The sequence below is a fragment of the Nelumbo nucifera genome, chromosome 7 (genome assembly GCF_055504915.1).
Source record: "Nelumbo nucifera cultivar China Antique chromosome 7, China Antique-T2T, whole genome shotgun sequence".
Lineage (NCBI taxonomy): Eukaryota > Viridiplantae > Streptophyta > Magnoliopsida > Proteales > Nelumbonaceae > Nelumbo > Nelumbo nucifera.
The window spans coordinates 18,038,243-18,053,489 of NC_142655.1; the positions used below are offsets into that span (position 1 = coordinate 18,038,243).

Consider the following 15,247-nt stretch of genomic DNA (forward strand, 5'->3'; position numbering starts at 1 on the left):
GCTCTAAACTTAAGTAAAGCAAATATTTGTATTTATACTCTTTTAATACAAATATTTGTGGTGTATACATATATATTATACGCATTGTACAATATTTGTATTTATACTCTTTCCAAACAGAGCTTAAAATAAAGCAAAGCATTTTCAATATATGGTGACAAAGGCGTTTTATTTAGTTGGTGCACATATCGGAGATTAATTACTCGTTGGCTTTAAGTGGATTGGACTCAACAGATTAAAAAAAGATGATGCAACTAAAGAGGGACGAGTTTATTTAGGAATTAATTGAGGGGGCAAAGGAGGATGAGGGCTTCAAGAACTTGGTACGAGTACCAGAGAATGGGATGTCAGATGTGGATACGGTAGGTTTCAAGAACTTTAGTCTATCTGTAGTTGTGATTCACTATAAAGCCTAATGAGTTTGTCTTGACCAGAATGGCCAAATGGGCGGTACTCTGCCTCATAGAATTTGGACTGGTCATGGGAGTAGCTAGACGTTTGAAGGATGTTAATAAAATGGTTTTGTAGTCCAAAAATGATGACCTTGGTGAAACCTAACGGTGTTCACGGTTTAGTTAAACCGGTCTTAACGTTTTTTCGATTTCTTTGAACCAAAATTAAACTGATACCATTGATTAACAAGTTGATCGGTTTCGGTTTTTTAGTTTTTGGTTTTTTATATTTATAATATATATTGTATAAATACATGTATGATATTATATTATAAATAATAAATAATATACATATATATATATATATATATATAAATGTATATATTGATCAATTCAGTTAACCATTATTTTTTTTAGGTTAACCGACAATCAAACTGGTCTTTTGATTTTTTTCAAAAGCATTGAATCAGAACCGAATTGATCAGTTCGGTTAACGGTATTTTTTGATTCAATTTTCGGTTTTATGGACACCCCTACCAAAAATAATTTAGTACCATCCATAGGAACAAAGGAGCCCAACAGTGAGTTGTGATTCTAGGAAAAACCTACAATGCATCCATAAATTCTGTACTTCATGAATTTTTACCTATTTGTGCTAGATTTAAATGCAAAAATGATTGTCGGGATTTGCAACGGTCATCTTCTTCGATATATTTCACTCTCAGCGTGAAAAAATGGGTCTCTAAAACATTCTATCCCTTTAAGTATATGATGGCAAAATGGACATTTTGTCGTTGCCAATCTCTCAACCTGTACTCTCTCCCCATTTCCCTGTTTCATTTTGAAAATTTGAAGGAGAATGATGGATAAAATAGTATTTTCGCTTCGGTCTTTAGTTAACAGACGTTAATGACAGTTGTTAATGGCAAAGAGTTTTTAGACAATTATAGAACTTAAGGGTGCTATATGATAATATGTAAATAATAAAGATAGAATTAATCAATTAACTAAATCATAAGGGTAATTTAAAAAATTTGTCCTAATGCATTTTCATTTGGACAACCAGCTCCTTGATTTATAGGGCAGCTTCTCTCTTCCCGCCCAAACGCTCCCTCTATTCTCACATTCCAGCCACTTCCGGTGCGCGTTCACAGGCACTTGAAATTGCAGTTAACTGTCTGTCAAGTTAGGGTTTTGAATCCCATTGTTGCATACAATTTGATGATTTGATCTCCTCTAAGCTCTAATGGCTGTATCGAACGAGGAAAGAGGTGCTACTGTTGTACTGGAGGAAGAAAAGGAGGGGAACCGTGAAGAGTCTGCTGATTACTATTTCGACAAGGTTGGAGAACCTGTGCCTCTTAAACCCCACGATTCCGTTTTCGATCTCGAAAGCCTTCCAGCACAGCCATTGGCGGTGTCCGAACAATTTAGTGCCATTTTTGTCGCCCATCCCGAAGGTTCTCCCTCTTACGTTCAGTTCGAGTTTTGTCGATTCTGATATTCTGTTAACGTTACCAAAAAAAAAAAAAAAGAAATTCTGTTAAGACTACTACTTATGGTTGGGTTTTGAGTTTATAATTTCCAGGTTTCTGCGTTGCGAGGACAAAGGACGTTATCGAGTTGGCCAAGGATATTAAAAACAAAGGAAGTAGTTCCTGCATCCAAGAACTGAGTATTGTAGATGTTCCACTTGGTAAGGTTTACATACTGGCACTGTCTATGGACTCTTCAACGCTTGCTGCTGCCGTTGGAGGAGATGTTCACTTTTTCTTGGTCGATTCGCTTCTCAAGAAGGTATTCATTTTAATTTTTGATGCTAATGATAATCTCATTTTCACAGGCAGGGCATAGACCCATACAATTCCTTAGACCAAAATATCTAGCAGAAATTCATTTTGCGATTGCCTTCTCTTGGATTTTATTAAATTCCTTTTGGGTTGTTGCTTCTGTTTTTCTTGATGCTTATGTAGTCCTACTTTAAAAACAGAGACCTTATTCAAAATCCAGAAATAATTTCCACATTCCATGTTACAATGAAGTACCTGACCTATTTTACTCAGACATACTAACTTCTGTTTTGAGTCTTTGTACAACGATTGGATACAAAATTCATAAACATGAAAACAAGAAATACCTTTATGGTATGAAATGAAAATCATTCTTTGGATGGATATTATTCAATTAGTATATTCTCTTTTTGCAAAACGGAACATACTATGTGATGATGCATTTGCTATCTATTCTATGCTAATTAGGAGGAGATGCTCCAGAGACATCAGAGGGTGTACTCAATACAAAGTTCGGTTATATCATGTTTGCTTCTTGACTTTGGAATTATTTAGGGACATCTCAGTAGACTCAATTTTGCCGAATTGGTATTCTGTCTGTACATAGGTTGGCAGCCCAAGTTGAAGAGATTGAGATTGCTAGGGTCCTCTCTTAGTCATTATCCTCATGCTATTTAGCATTTTTGGTGGCTATTCAATTGGGGATCCAATCCCTTTGGGATTTTTTTTGAATAAGGTAATAAAAGTATATTATTCAAAAGGAAGATATGCATGGGAGTCTCTCTTCCATGTGTATCAAGATGCTATGCATGACATGCTGAAATAACTACGTGAGCATAATGTCAATTAGTCAACAATGAGAGGTTCAGACTAAAAAATTGAAGCATGCCTAATTCCCTTGAAATCCTTATGGAATGATAGCTAAGATGAAGTCATTACAACCATATTCCTTGGGACTTCCTCTACTTATTGGCATATGCCCATGAAAACTCTGCTGCTTCTTTCCACCAGATGGCCCACATGATTTCCAAGGGAAAGCACCCATGTGAAATGGATCCTCTTTGACTTAGGCCATTCAACTTCCACAAGGTCAAGTTATCCTTGATGGAGTTTCCAGGGACTACTACACACCAAACATATTTAGATAGTGTGACCAAATACAAACGGAAAAATCACAATGGAGAAGAAAGTTATAAGCTGATTCCTCCCAAGAATAACAGAAAATACAGGTGGTAGAATCCAGTGTCAGGGCTCAGGCCTCTTCTAACCAGGCTGTCCATTGTGTGGCATTTCTCCCAGGTGGCAGTCCAAGAGGGAAAAAAAAACCAGAAAAAAATGGAGGAGGCTGCAGACTTCCAGATGACTTTGTGGGGAAAATCACTGTTAAGTGCATGAAGAAATAAAGGATCAGGTGGAGGAAATATTTAACTGAGACTGTCCCTGAAGGATCAATGATCCGTTTTCTTCTGTTGGAAATATTAGAATCAACTGGACTGTTTTTCATTTTTGGTGGTTATGAAGGGTTTGATTTTTTGGTTGGATCTATCTTTTGCCATCATTTTTTTATTAGCATTTGCCATCAGGTTTTATTATTACCCCAGTTGGGGCATCTTCTAATAGCGGGGTAGGATTCATGTAAGCTGACCCTATTTTTTTTTCCTTTTTGAGAAGTGGTAAAATGTTGTATTAATATTCAAGGATGAGTTTAGTTTTAATTGTCTGGAATTTTAGGTAGTAAAGGTATTTTTGTCATTTAACATTATTTGAGCAGATTAGCCATCCCAAGCATATCCTTTCAAAGTTTCAAGGTTCCAAGGCGAATCATGGCGATAGAGGGGTGTCTTGTCACCTAGTTGCCTAGGCACTTACTAGGCAAAGGAAATTTTTACATAGAAACCATGAATTCTAGAGTAACTCCCTAGGTTTCATAGCAATTGGCAACCATCTTTCATTGATAAATTATCTATAGACTTCATTAAAAAGTATAAGCTTCATATTAAAACATATAGATCAACATATTTATGAGAAGGAAAAGAAGAAAGGAAAATTCAGAAAATATAGGGGATGAGAATGTTTTGGAAATTGTAATCGTATCGTAAATTGTAGAGAAAGTTGAATCGAATCGAATTGTGAACTGTATTGTAAATCATAAGATTATTTCTATTTTATACAAACTTGTCAAAAAAATTAAATATGGATATATTAAGTCTAAATATATATAGGAAAGTGATTTTACCATATTTTTGATCTATATCTACCATATATCATATATGTACTTAAAACAATAGATAAGGGCTTTAAGAAAAGTCTCCCATGGAAAAACTAAACATAAACAAGAAAAAAAGTAGATAAGTAATTCTTAATTGAATTTATTTGAACCGTAGTGAATCGTAAAAACCGTAAGATTTATAAATCAAATTGTAGGATTCAAAAATCGTAAATCAAAAGATTTTGACAACATAAGATTTGAATTGAAACCCTTGGGATTCATGATTCAAATCGTGAATTGTATTGTAAATCAAAAGATTTTGACAACATTGTCTGAGCCCCTATTTTTGTCTAGGAATAAAGAATGTGTTGCTTGGACAGAATTTTAAATTCTTCCTTGCTTGTTGCTTTAGGTAGGGCTGTTCATGGGTCGGGTTAGGTCGGTTTATTGATTTTTTCCAATCGACCCGACCTAGTCGGGTTACCTGAAATTGAAACTGAAACCGACCCTGTGTTAAGCAAAACCGACCAGATCGGTTTGAGTCGGTTTGGGTCGGTTTCGGCTCTACTTAGTGGTGACTTAGTTGCTGTTCAAGTGTTCATTTCTGGCTCCACATTCCCAAAGGAAACCGACATTTCCTTAATGTTTTGTGGCCAATCCATGGATCCAGTTGTGGAGGGAGCAGAGTTTGAGAGACAACTTAGTTAAGTAGGTTGTAACTAGGATAGAGACAACTTAGTTAAGTAGGAACTAAGTAGGTTGTAACTACTAACTAGGAACTAACTACTAAGTCGGTTCGGGTTGGGTCGGTCCGGGTTGGTCGGTTTGGGGGTTAGGTCTTCTTATGAACAGCCCTAGCTTCAGGTTTTGAAACTAGTATATAAACCTACATAATGAATATTTTAGTTTAATAATATATTCAATTATTATAATATCACAAAACGAAGAATACAAAGTGTTTCATAGAGTCATGTACAAAATAGGTAGGCGATTAAGTGAGATGACCATCCATGGGCACCTTGTTGCCTGGGTGTCACCTTGATAACTATGATCCCAAATATGCTTTCCTGCTACTAATTCGATTATCTTGAAAATATTTTGAGACCTTAGAAGAAAATCCTAGGAAAATCACACATTCAGACCTTAGTCTATAGAAAAGATAATCACCCCATAAACAATCCTTTCAGCTGTTTTCTCAAATTCTGCTTGCATCTCAAGTTTTTGCAAATATCACCTTACTCTTCTTTAAGAGTTCTGCTATTGCAGTTTTTTTCCCTAGAAAAGGCAACTTTCATTTCCAGAAAAAAGAAGGGGAGGAGATATACATGAGAAAATGTACAGATGAAACAGCAAAAATCCTAGAACCCACCCAAGAATTAGCATTGTACAAAAAAGCCCTATCCACCCTGGATTTAGCTAAAGCATCAGCTATATAATTCAACTCCCTCAGTATCTACCGAGCAAGACAAGAAGCTGAGATGCCTTGAATGCCATTATGAAGGTGAGCAAGTCTCAAGGTTCCATCTCCTTATTGTAAGACCATCTAATAGCATTCTTGGAGTTTCCATCAACAACAAGGGAGTTGACTTGAATGGATTTGGTGACCCTCATACCAATCAAGATAGCCCTGACTTAATCTTCTGAAGCATTAGTAACTCCAGCTGGTCCACTGTAAGCCCAAAGAACAATGCCATCAGCTTTAAGGATTAAGCCCCTAATAATAGGTGATTCCAATTGATCAAGAACTAATCTATGTTTGGCCTTGGAATAAGCAAAGGATTGGGATGAGAATCAAAATAAAATGAGTGCAGGACTTCAATAAGATTTCTATCCAAATCACCCTAATTAATACCTTTCAACCGTTTGCAAGACAACATCCATGAAAAAATTTGAGACATAACTCTACCTCTAAGACCTTCCAAAGCAGTGATTTAAAAGGCAAGCTTGAGGCTTATAGGTGAGGCACATTTCAAGGCCTGCACCTTGCCTGGGTGCTTTTCTTCAGTTGAGGTACATTTCTGCATTTCTGGTAGGTAGGGTTTGGGTTTGAGGTTTTATTTTATTTTATGGTTGGTTTTGGGTGTCTCAAACCCAATAGATGATCAAGTTTGTTCTGGTTTGGGTGCTTTTCTTCTTGGTTGACTGTTTTGAATGGTTCAATCCATGAGACAAGTGCCCAACCTAATACCAACCCCAGACTGCCACTCCTTGTTAAAGATCATCTGCTTGCTCTGGTTTTTGGTCTAGAAAATTTTACAGATGATACTCAGTTTTGATCCTTAACCCTCTCTATATTATAAATGTCAATTCTATTACTTGGGTACTCGAGAATTTGTGGTAATGAAATATTAATAGCATTAATTTTATTCTGCTTTTATATTTGAATGATAATCACTTGGATAACACTTCCAGTATTAATTGCTTTTATTGGCATTATGAAGGAGAAAAACCCATCTTTCCACTGTTCGCTCACTGATTCTTGCCATGTCAAAGACCTTCGGTGGAGAAAAAAATTGGAGAATTCCTATGTTGTTCTTTCTAATCATGGAATTCTATACCAGGGAGTTGTTGGAAGCCCTTTGAAAGATGTCATGGACAATGTTGATGCTGGTTTGTTCTGGACTTTTAGATTTGTTTCATTGCATTGTGTAATATGTAGCATCTTTTGCTCTAATATGCCAACAATTCTTTTTGTTGTTTTTTGGTAATTCTTTTGTTCTGGATTTTATAGTAGGATATTGGTATCTTTCTTTTTTCTTCATTGATAACTTGATGCATAGAAAAGTTACAATTATTTGAAAAGCAAGTGTGAAATTAGAAAAGAGAGGCACCTATATAAAAATTTAGGGAAGAGAAGCGGAGGGTAGGCACAAGAGAAGTTGATCCACCAACAATGTAGGGGATCTGGAAAGGAATCACAAAGTTCATCTTAGCCTTCTTAAAAATGTTTGCAATGAAGTGTGAAGTGGGACTCTTTGCTGGTGAAGTGGTGATGGGTTGGATGGTTAACAACAATGATGGGCCATGGATTTTTTCAATTGCAAATAAGGGAAGCAAGGAGGCTAGCAGATGAGGCTAAGGCTAAATTTAAATGGATCAACAGGTCAGCAAACACAATGGAAAATATGCTGGCAAAGCAAGGGGTGCACAAGGAACATTTGTTCTAGGCTAACCTAGTCTCTTAATGTGTGGTTGGCTTGATCTAGGAGCCTTATACTAAAATGGGTGTGATTTTGGCAATTGGATGTGATTTTGGGATGACTTCTTACTTGATCTCATTTTCAAGGTCTAAAACGGGTGTGTTTGGAAATTTAAAAGAGGGATAGGAGGATTTGGACCTTGTCACCCTATGATACTTTTACATGTGCATCCTTTTTCTTGTCCCTCATTCAGCTGAGTGGTGGCCATGGTTTTTCTTTTCAATTAAGGAGATTTGGAGTAAGCTTGTTGTTCTACATAGGGTGGGTGGTGTGTGTTGGGAAGTGTATCGGGAAAGAATTAATATTTGTGAGTTACTGCAAAGAAAATGATCTAATTGATGCCTTTCCCCACATTGGTGCTCTCTCTGCAAAGTCAATGATGAGAATTGCTCACTTATTAATCTCCCGCCCTTTTTCTTCTTCAATTTAGGAGTGGTTTCTATCTTTGTTTGGGTGCAAGTGGAATCTTCTGCCTAATGTACAAAGCCTATTTGCTCCTATTTTCATAAGCTGGCCAAAGAAGAGGGGAAGAATACTATGGAGGTCAGTGATTTAAAAGGTGTGCCTAGGCACCTAGGCGAAGTGCATTTTAGGGTAGGCGCCTCGCCTAGGTCCTAGGCACAACCCTTTCAAAAGGCACATGCTTGGTGCGCCTAGGTGTGTGCTTGATGCACCTTGCGCCTCGGCCAAGGTGTGTGCCTTTTGAAAATTTGACTTTTTTTGAACCTAGTGGCTGGCCCGGGGGCAAAGCCCCCAAACCCTCATGCCACGCCCTTCATGGCAAGCCTAAACAAGTCCATGTTAGTGTCTTATTGAAGCTTCGAGAACACCCTATTTGGTAATGTTGTTCATTTATTCATCCTAATAAAATATCTTATTGAATAGCAATTAAAATTAAAAAATCATTATTTTTGTGTGAGAACTAAGAAGTTAAGACCCTAACATGGACTTGTTTGGGATTGCCTCGAGGGGTGCGACACAAAGGCGGCTCGTAGAATCAGGAATCTAATATGTTTTACATTACATTAGCTAGTTGAAGTAATGCAATTGAGAAAAAAAAGAGATTATGGGTTTTACATGCTTAAAAATGTTTTATATGTTTGATTTTATTTTTAAGTTCTCATTTGAATATGCTTTACATGTTATGTTTATGTATTTTAATTTTAGATAATAGGTTTTTTAAAATATTTATTTTAAAACTTAAGTTTATGTTTTTATATTAATATTATGTTTAATATTTTTTTTGCATTTTTTTGAAAAAAATGGCATTTTTTGGATTCTTTAGCATTTTTTTTTTTAATTTTTGTGCCTTGCTTCAAAAAGGCACATGCCTCGCCTTGCGCCTCAGGTGCAAATTGACCCCTGCACCTTTTTTTTGCACCTTGCACTTTTAAAACACTCCGTGCACAAGGGTAGTAGTTTGTTGGACAATTTGGGAAGAGAGGAATTAGAGAATCTTTCTTGAAAGAGAAAGAAGTAGAGAAGCTATCATAGAATCCATTATCATTATAGTGGTTCACTGGGTGAAGTCATTGGATCTCTACAAGGATATTTTGGGGATTGAGTTGATGAGGAATTGGAGGGAGGTAGCTGGTTCTTCTCCCTTTAAGGAGGTGGTTAGGCCTTTTTGGTCCCCGTCTCCTAGAGGAGTTAATAAAGTTTAACATTGATGTCAGTAGTGAAGGCAATCTGGGCCCGTTTAGCATTGGAGGAGTCTTTAGGAATGAGGAGGGAAAAGTCATTGCAATTTACTCAGGCCCTATTGGAATAGGGGATTACTTGAGGGCTGAAATTATGGCTATTGTAGAAGGGTTGCAAAAGGCTAAGGAGCTGAATATTGGGAGGTTAATAATTGAAGGTGATTCGAAGCTTGTCATAAGCTGGCTCTGAAAGGAAGAGGAGGCTGGATGGTGGTGCTACATATGTGAGAAAAGGAAAGCCATGAAATTGCTACGGGGATAGAAGTGACCTACAATTGGGTCAGAAGAGATGCAAATGCTTTTGTTGAAACACTTGCTAAACAAGGGGTGGGAAGGAACAATTTGTTTTTGTCTATGTTGTAATTGAATTCTCTGTTGGGGAGAGCTAAAAGAGTTTATTTCTCCCCTCTTTCTTTCTTTATCCATTGTTTTAAGATTTTCCTCATTAATGAATTTGGTTCTATTATTGATAAAAAAGTATGGTCTCTTTGTGATGTAGGGATTCATTGCAATTTTCTAATCTGGTCACTAAAGGATAGGGGAAATGAAATCTCGATGACTAGGAAATCTTTACTTTTGTTTTATTTTCTAGGCTAGAAAAGATTGATATCAAGGAACACAGAGATGACATAAGGTAAGGGTTTGGACGTTTGATGGGGAAATGGGCATGCTCCGAAGCAAGTTCTTCAGTTTATGTACTACTTACTTTTCTGCATAGGTTTGTCTAGAATTGGGGATGTCAACTGACCTAGTCTTATATGGGTGACTATCAGAGAGAAGACAAAATGTGAAAGTTTGATGGGGAAATGAGCAATGTTCCAAGCAAGTTTTTTAGTTTGTGTACTGCTGACCTTTATGCCTAGGTTTGTCTAGAATTAGGGATGTCAACTGACTAGGTTTGATATGGGATAATGGGACACTGCCACTAATACTTAGATTTATAGACTATACTATAAGAGCATGTCAAGAAACCAAGAACTTCATTTTTTATCCAAGGAGAAGCGCAAGGGCTGTCCAAGAGAAAGGTCAGCTTGCGGATGGATTAATTTATTTAGTTCTTTGTGTGTTGACAACAGAGTTCATCAGATCTCATAAGTTTCTTAAAAGATTCTAGTCCTATAATTATTATTTTTTGGTTGGTAGGTCTTCAATCTTATTTTTATAGGTTCTTTTGTATAAACAGGTTAGAAAAGTCCATGTGGGAGTATTTAAGAGTTATTTCTAATTCATTCTGCTTAAGATGTATTGTAGAAAGCCCTAGTTGATGTGATCATACACCTTTATTTCTGTTAACTTAATAGATAACCCCATGGATAACACTTTTAGAGTCAATGAGTTCGTTTGCTATGATGCCCATCCTATATTTGTCTACACTAATATTTTGAAAATCATTATTTTATTGTCCATTTGGTTAATGTAATGGTGAAGGACTTTTCCCCAACTTAGTGAGATTTTAGGGTAGGCAAGTCCTTTCCTCCCTTGCTTATTACAAATTACAATCATAGTTGATACCCTTAGCTGATTGATCACTTTAGATTAGGATTGATAATATGATGGAGGGTTTGTATAGGTGTAATGTGGGCTGTGCCTAGCTGGCATGACATGGTTTTGTTGTGCTGCTTGCATTATAGTGGGTTGTCCTGACACGACCCAATAGATCAGGGAGGGCGGATGGCTTGGTCCGTGGGCCAAGACAATTTTTTTATTAAGGAAAAATAAAAAATATATATTTATATATTATTAATACAATATGTATTTATGTATTATTAACACTATATATATTTATATATAATTTATAGGACCCAATTGGATTCCAATAGAAGTGTGGAAAGGTATGGGAGAAGTAGGCTTGTCATGACTAAGTTGAATACTTGAAAGTGCGGTATTGGCAGTAGAGGATATTAGTGAAAATAAGAAAGAGGCAGGGGTTAATTAGTAACTTTGAGAGATTCTTGACTGCCCTTGTTACCTTTGGTTATACACAGACTTAGTTTGATCATACTCTATTTGTTAAGAGGAGAGGTTCCTTGGTGACCCTTTTGATTGTTTATGTTGATGATATTGTGGTTACTAATGATGACACCCAAGAAGTAGTTAATTTGAAAAGGTTTCTTAACACTGAATTTGAGATAAAAAATTTGGGTGACTCAGATATTTCTTGGGAATTGAAGTTGCTCAGTCTAAGGTTGGTATCTTTATTTCTCAATGTAAGTATGTCCTTGATCTACTTGTGGAAACTGGAAATTGGCAAACTTGGTGCTAAACCGACTTCCACTCCTATAGACTTAAATCACAAGCTCTCAACTACTGATGGTGAATTGTTGACTGAAAGGGGAGTGTTACAGAGACCGCTTGGGAAGTTGTTATATCTTTTCATGACTCGCCAGATATTTCTTATGCAGTGTCATTAGTCTGTTCATGCATTCTCCTAAAGATACACATTTAGCAGCTATAGAGAGGATTCTTAGTTACTTGAAAGGTACTCTAGGGAAGGGTATCCTGCATGCCAAGCATGGGCATATGAAGTTGGAAGCATACACTGGTGTTGGGTGGGCTGGGTGTATTGATCATTAGGAGATCCACCTTAGGATACTGTGTTGTGGTGGCAAGGAACATTGTTTCCTTAGCTGAGGCAAAGTAGAGTTCAATGACACATGGAGTTTTAGAACTATTGTGACTTAGATCACTTTTGGGAGAATTGGGTATTGATTGTGAGAAGCCAATAATGTTATATTGCGACAACCAAGCAGCTATCAACATTGCACATAATCCTATCCAGCATGACAAAACTAAGCACATAAAAGTTGATAGGCATTTTATATGGGAGAGAGTTGCTTCAAGGGAAGTCTGCTTGCCATTTATTGCTTTTGAAGAACAATTAGCTGATGTTTTGACCAAATGTATTCTAAAAGGGAAGCTAATATATTATATAAACAAGTTGGGCATGATTGATATCTATGCTCAGCTAAACTCTCTTCTCCAACTTCTTTCTTTTTTGCTATTTTCTTCTACCTTTTTTCCCCGTTTTTTGTTATAATCACAGATTATTTTCAGTTTTGATTGCGCTGGATCACATTTGAACCAATGGACCAATTCCTAGAATTAGATTTGATAGGACCAACGAAAACCCCTTAAAGAGAATTAAGAAGACAAAGGACCTCCTAGGACTTTTGATCTCTAATGAGGTTTGGAGTTTCTTTCTCTTTGTATATTGGATAGTCTGGTTGATATCAAGTTATCAACAACAGCACACCAACTTTTGTTGACATGGCTGACCATTGCTTTTGGGCAAAAAGTTGCTGTACTATGGTTGAATAATCTATTCTTCACTTTTTGGTGATTATTGAAGGAACACCAGGATTTTTTGAAAACAAGTGAAGACCACTTCACAGAATCTTCAAAGAAATCAGTTCCTTAAATTTTGTAATGTTCTGTATTATATAAAGACCATGAGCAGGGGTATTTTATGTACAATGGGATGGTTTAATGTGACATTAACTATGAGCGGATACTTTTTTTTGACCTTTTCTTTTGTTTTACATGTGTAAGGTCCAAATAGTATGGGGGGATTTCACGTAAAACGGGAGAATGTAGTGTGACATTAACTGTGAATGGATGTTTATTTTTAATCTTTCTTTTGTGCTACACGTGGAAGGTGTCCCAATATCCAACTGAAACTTGTATATAATTAATAGAGTTGATGTTACTTATGGAAAGAAAAAAAAAATCATTGACTGTTGGTGAAAGAGGATCTTTCCTCACCCATTGAGTTGGTGTGTTAGCAATATACTATTGTTAAGGATGGGGGCAACTCATGGATCTATGGATGTTGTTGTTAGAATTAGTTTTTTATTTCTGCTGTTAAAGTGCTGTCAGTCTAGGATGTGGTCAGCATGTTCTTTTCTTTGTTTAGGTTCTTATTATTAGGGTGGGCCGCTAGGGGCATGCTTGTAATTTCTCTTTTCTTTTATTTTTACATCATGTGAATACAAATAGGAAGTTGAGAGCCACTAGCCGATGTTTTTGACTCTCAAACACTTTTCTTCCTCTCCTCTTCTCTTCGTTTCTCTCTTCTCTCGTCTCCTCTCTCTTCTAGAAAGAAAATATGGTCTGGGCGATAGGAATCTTTTTTCTCCTCTGAATCACATTCCTTCCACCCATTTTTCTGACTCTTGGATAGTGAAGGCAAGAAACTCTATTCAGACTGATCAGAACCAACTGTTGCTGTTTTTTCTGGGTTCTTCCTTGGTTGTAGCACCAAGGTAACCCTAGGAGGAGGGGGCTGATGCTGTGAAGGCTTCCTTTCTTTTGGCTGATGTTGTGAAGACTCAGTCTTGGAACTGCACCTTCGTACATGTGCTGTACAGGGATGTGCGATTCTCTTTTGTTACGGGTATGTGCTGTGATTGGTTGATGTGTGTTGTGCATAGACCAATGATAACTGAAGTCTAATTCTTTTGGACTATTCCTGGATGGTTTGAGTGCTGCTAGAGGATTTCATGAGTGTAATTTGTTATTTTTGGATTGTTTTTTGAACTGTTGGTTGAAGTCCAATTTCCTGGATGGTTTGATTATTGCTAGAAGATTTCAGCAATGTTTTTGGACTGTTTAGTGGCTGCCATTAGATTTCAGCCGTGGTTTTTTTGTTTCAAAAGCAGATTTCTGGGTGTTTAGTGCCCTAATTATGACTGTTAGAGTTAGTAGTTGAATGGGGATTAGTCTTGTGCACCTGTGGTTTAAGTCTTGTCTTGTAGCCTTTGTTTCTATCAATGGCAAATGATGATTTTGCCTCATTTGGGGTTACATCAACCCGTAGTACAGCTGGTATGGGAGCTGAAAATATGATATTTCCTATGCCAATTACCCCTTTGAATGGCTTTGAAGAAATTGTTGGTTAGCCACGAGTGTGGGGTTCCATACCCACACTCAGACTCTAGTGTGTGTGGTTCCATACCCACACCTTGTTGCTTCTAATTTCTTTTAAGTTGGGCTGGCTGGCCTTATCCATGTTATGTTTATCCTTTTTTTTTCTATTTTATTAGGACTAGGACTTTATGTTTATTTCCTATTCTTGTAAGGAACCTAAAGCTATAAATAAAGAAGTGTATGGGGCGGCAGATGTATCAATCACCGAACCCCTTCTTTCTCCTCCTCTCTTCCTTCCACTCTTCTTTTCTCTTTCTCTCTCTCCTTCTCTTCGAACCTGTGTATCACTTATCTGATTACACAGCAACAGTTCTAGTTCTTTCAAGTTGGTATCAGAGCATTCGATCTAGGGTTTCTCATGTGGATTTAATTCAGCTGACCACATGAGAATTATTTAGGGTTGGAAGTTTAGAGAGATCTTTTCTTCCGCTGATTCTTGGAGGTTACAAGAAGGCTTTAGCAGCTGTCCTAAGATTGGAGAGTGCTTCTTGTAATCAGGAAGAATCAGACAAGAATGCGATCAAGATCAATTTTTTGATCAAGATTGGAGGTGCCGATCAGATTTTTCTTGGTTCTTTGATCAAGATTCAAGGTGCCGATAGTAGTTGATTGATCAAGTTTGAAGACTGAAGGTAGCAATCAGTTTTTTGGGCAAATTTCTTCTTTTCTTGAGGCCAGCAGCAGTAAGAGATAAATTGGCATACTGTTCTTCATAAAAGAGGTGCGACTAGAAAAATCTCTTCTTTTTTCACCTGTATTTAGGGTTTTTTGAGAGGAAAACCTAAAGTCCAGGTCTGACATTAATTCCAGGACAGTAGTTGGCTGTTATCAGTCCTAGGTCGGCTGTTATTTGTTTTTGGGTAACTGCAAATCATTGTCCTAGGTCGGCCGTTATCAGTCTTGGGGTACAGTTTTTTTCCCTTATTATAGTAGTTTAAAGCCTTTTCTTAATCAACTCCTAACTTGGAATGTAGTTCAAGAACCAAGGGTAAGGTGTTTTTGAGACTGGTGGTTCAAGTAATATGACTGA

General features: G+C 37.0%; 1 protein-coding gene across 1 annotated transcript in view; it reads left to right on the forward strand.

Annotated features, from left to right (window-relative positions):
* Nucleotides 1-1,458: 1,458 nt before the first annotated feature.
* The window catches only part of LNO1 (Nuclear pore complex protein), a 71,769-nt gene continuing 57,980 nt past the window's right edge, over nt 1,459-15,247 (forward strand). Inside the window, exons 1-3 of the mRNA XM_010273626.3 lie at nt 1,459-1,852; nt 1,981-2,189; nt 6,833-7,001. Coding sequence (XP_010271928.1) covers nt 1,639-1,852; nt 1,981-2,189; nt 6,833-7,001 — 592 coding nt within the window. The 5' untranslated portion in view covers nt 1,459-1,638. The remainder of the gene's footprint in view (nt 1,853-1,980; nt 2,190-6,832; nt 7,002-15,247) is intronic.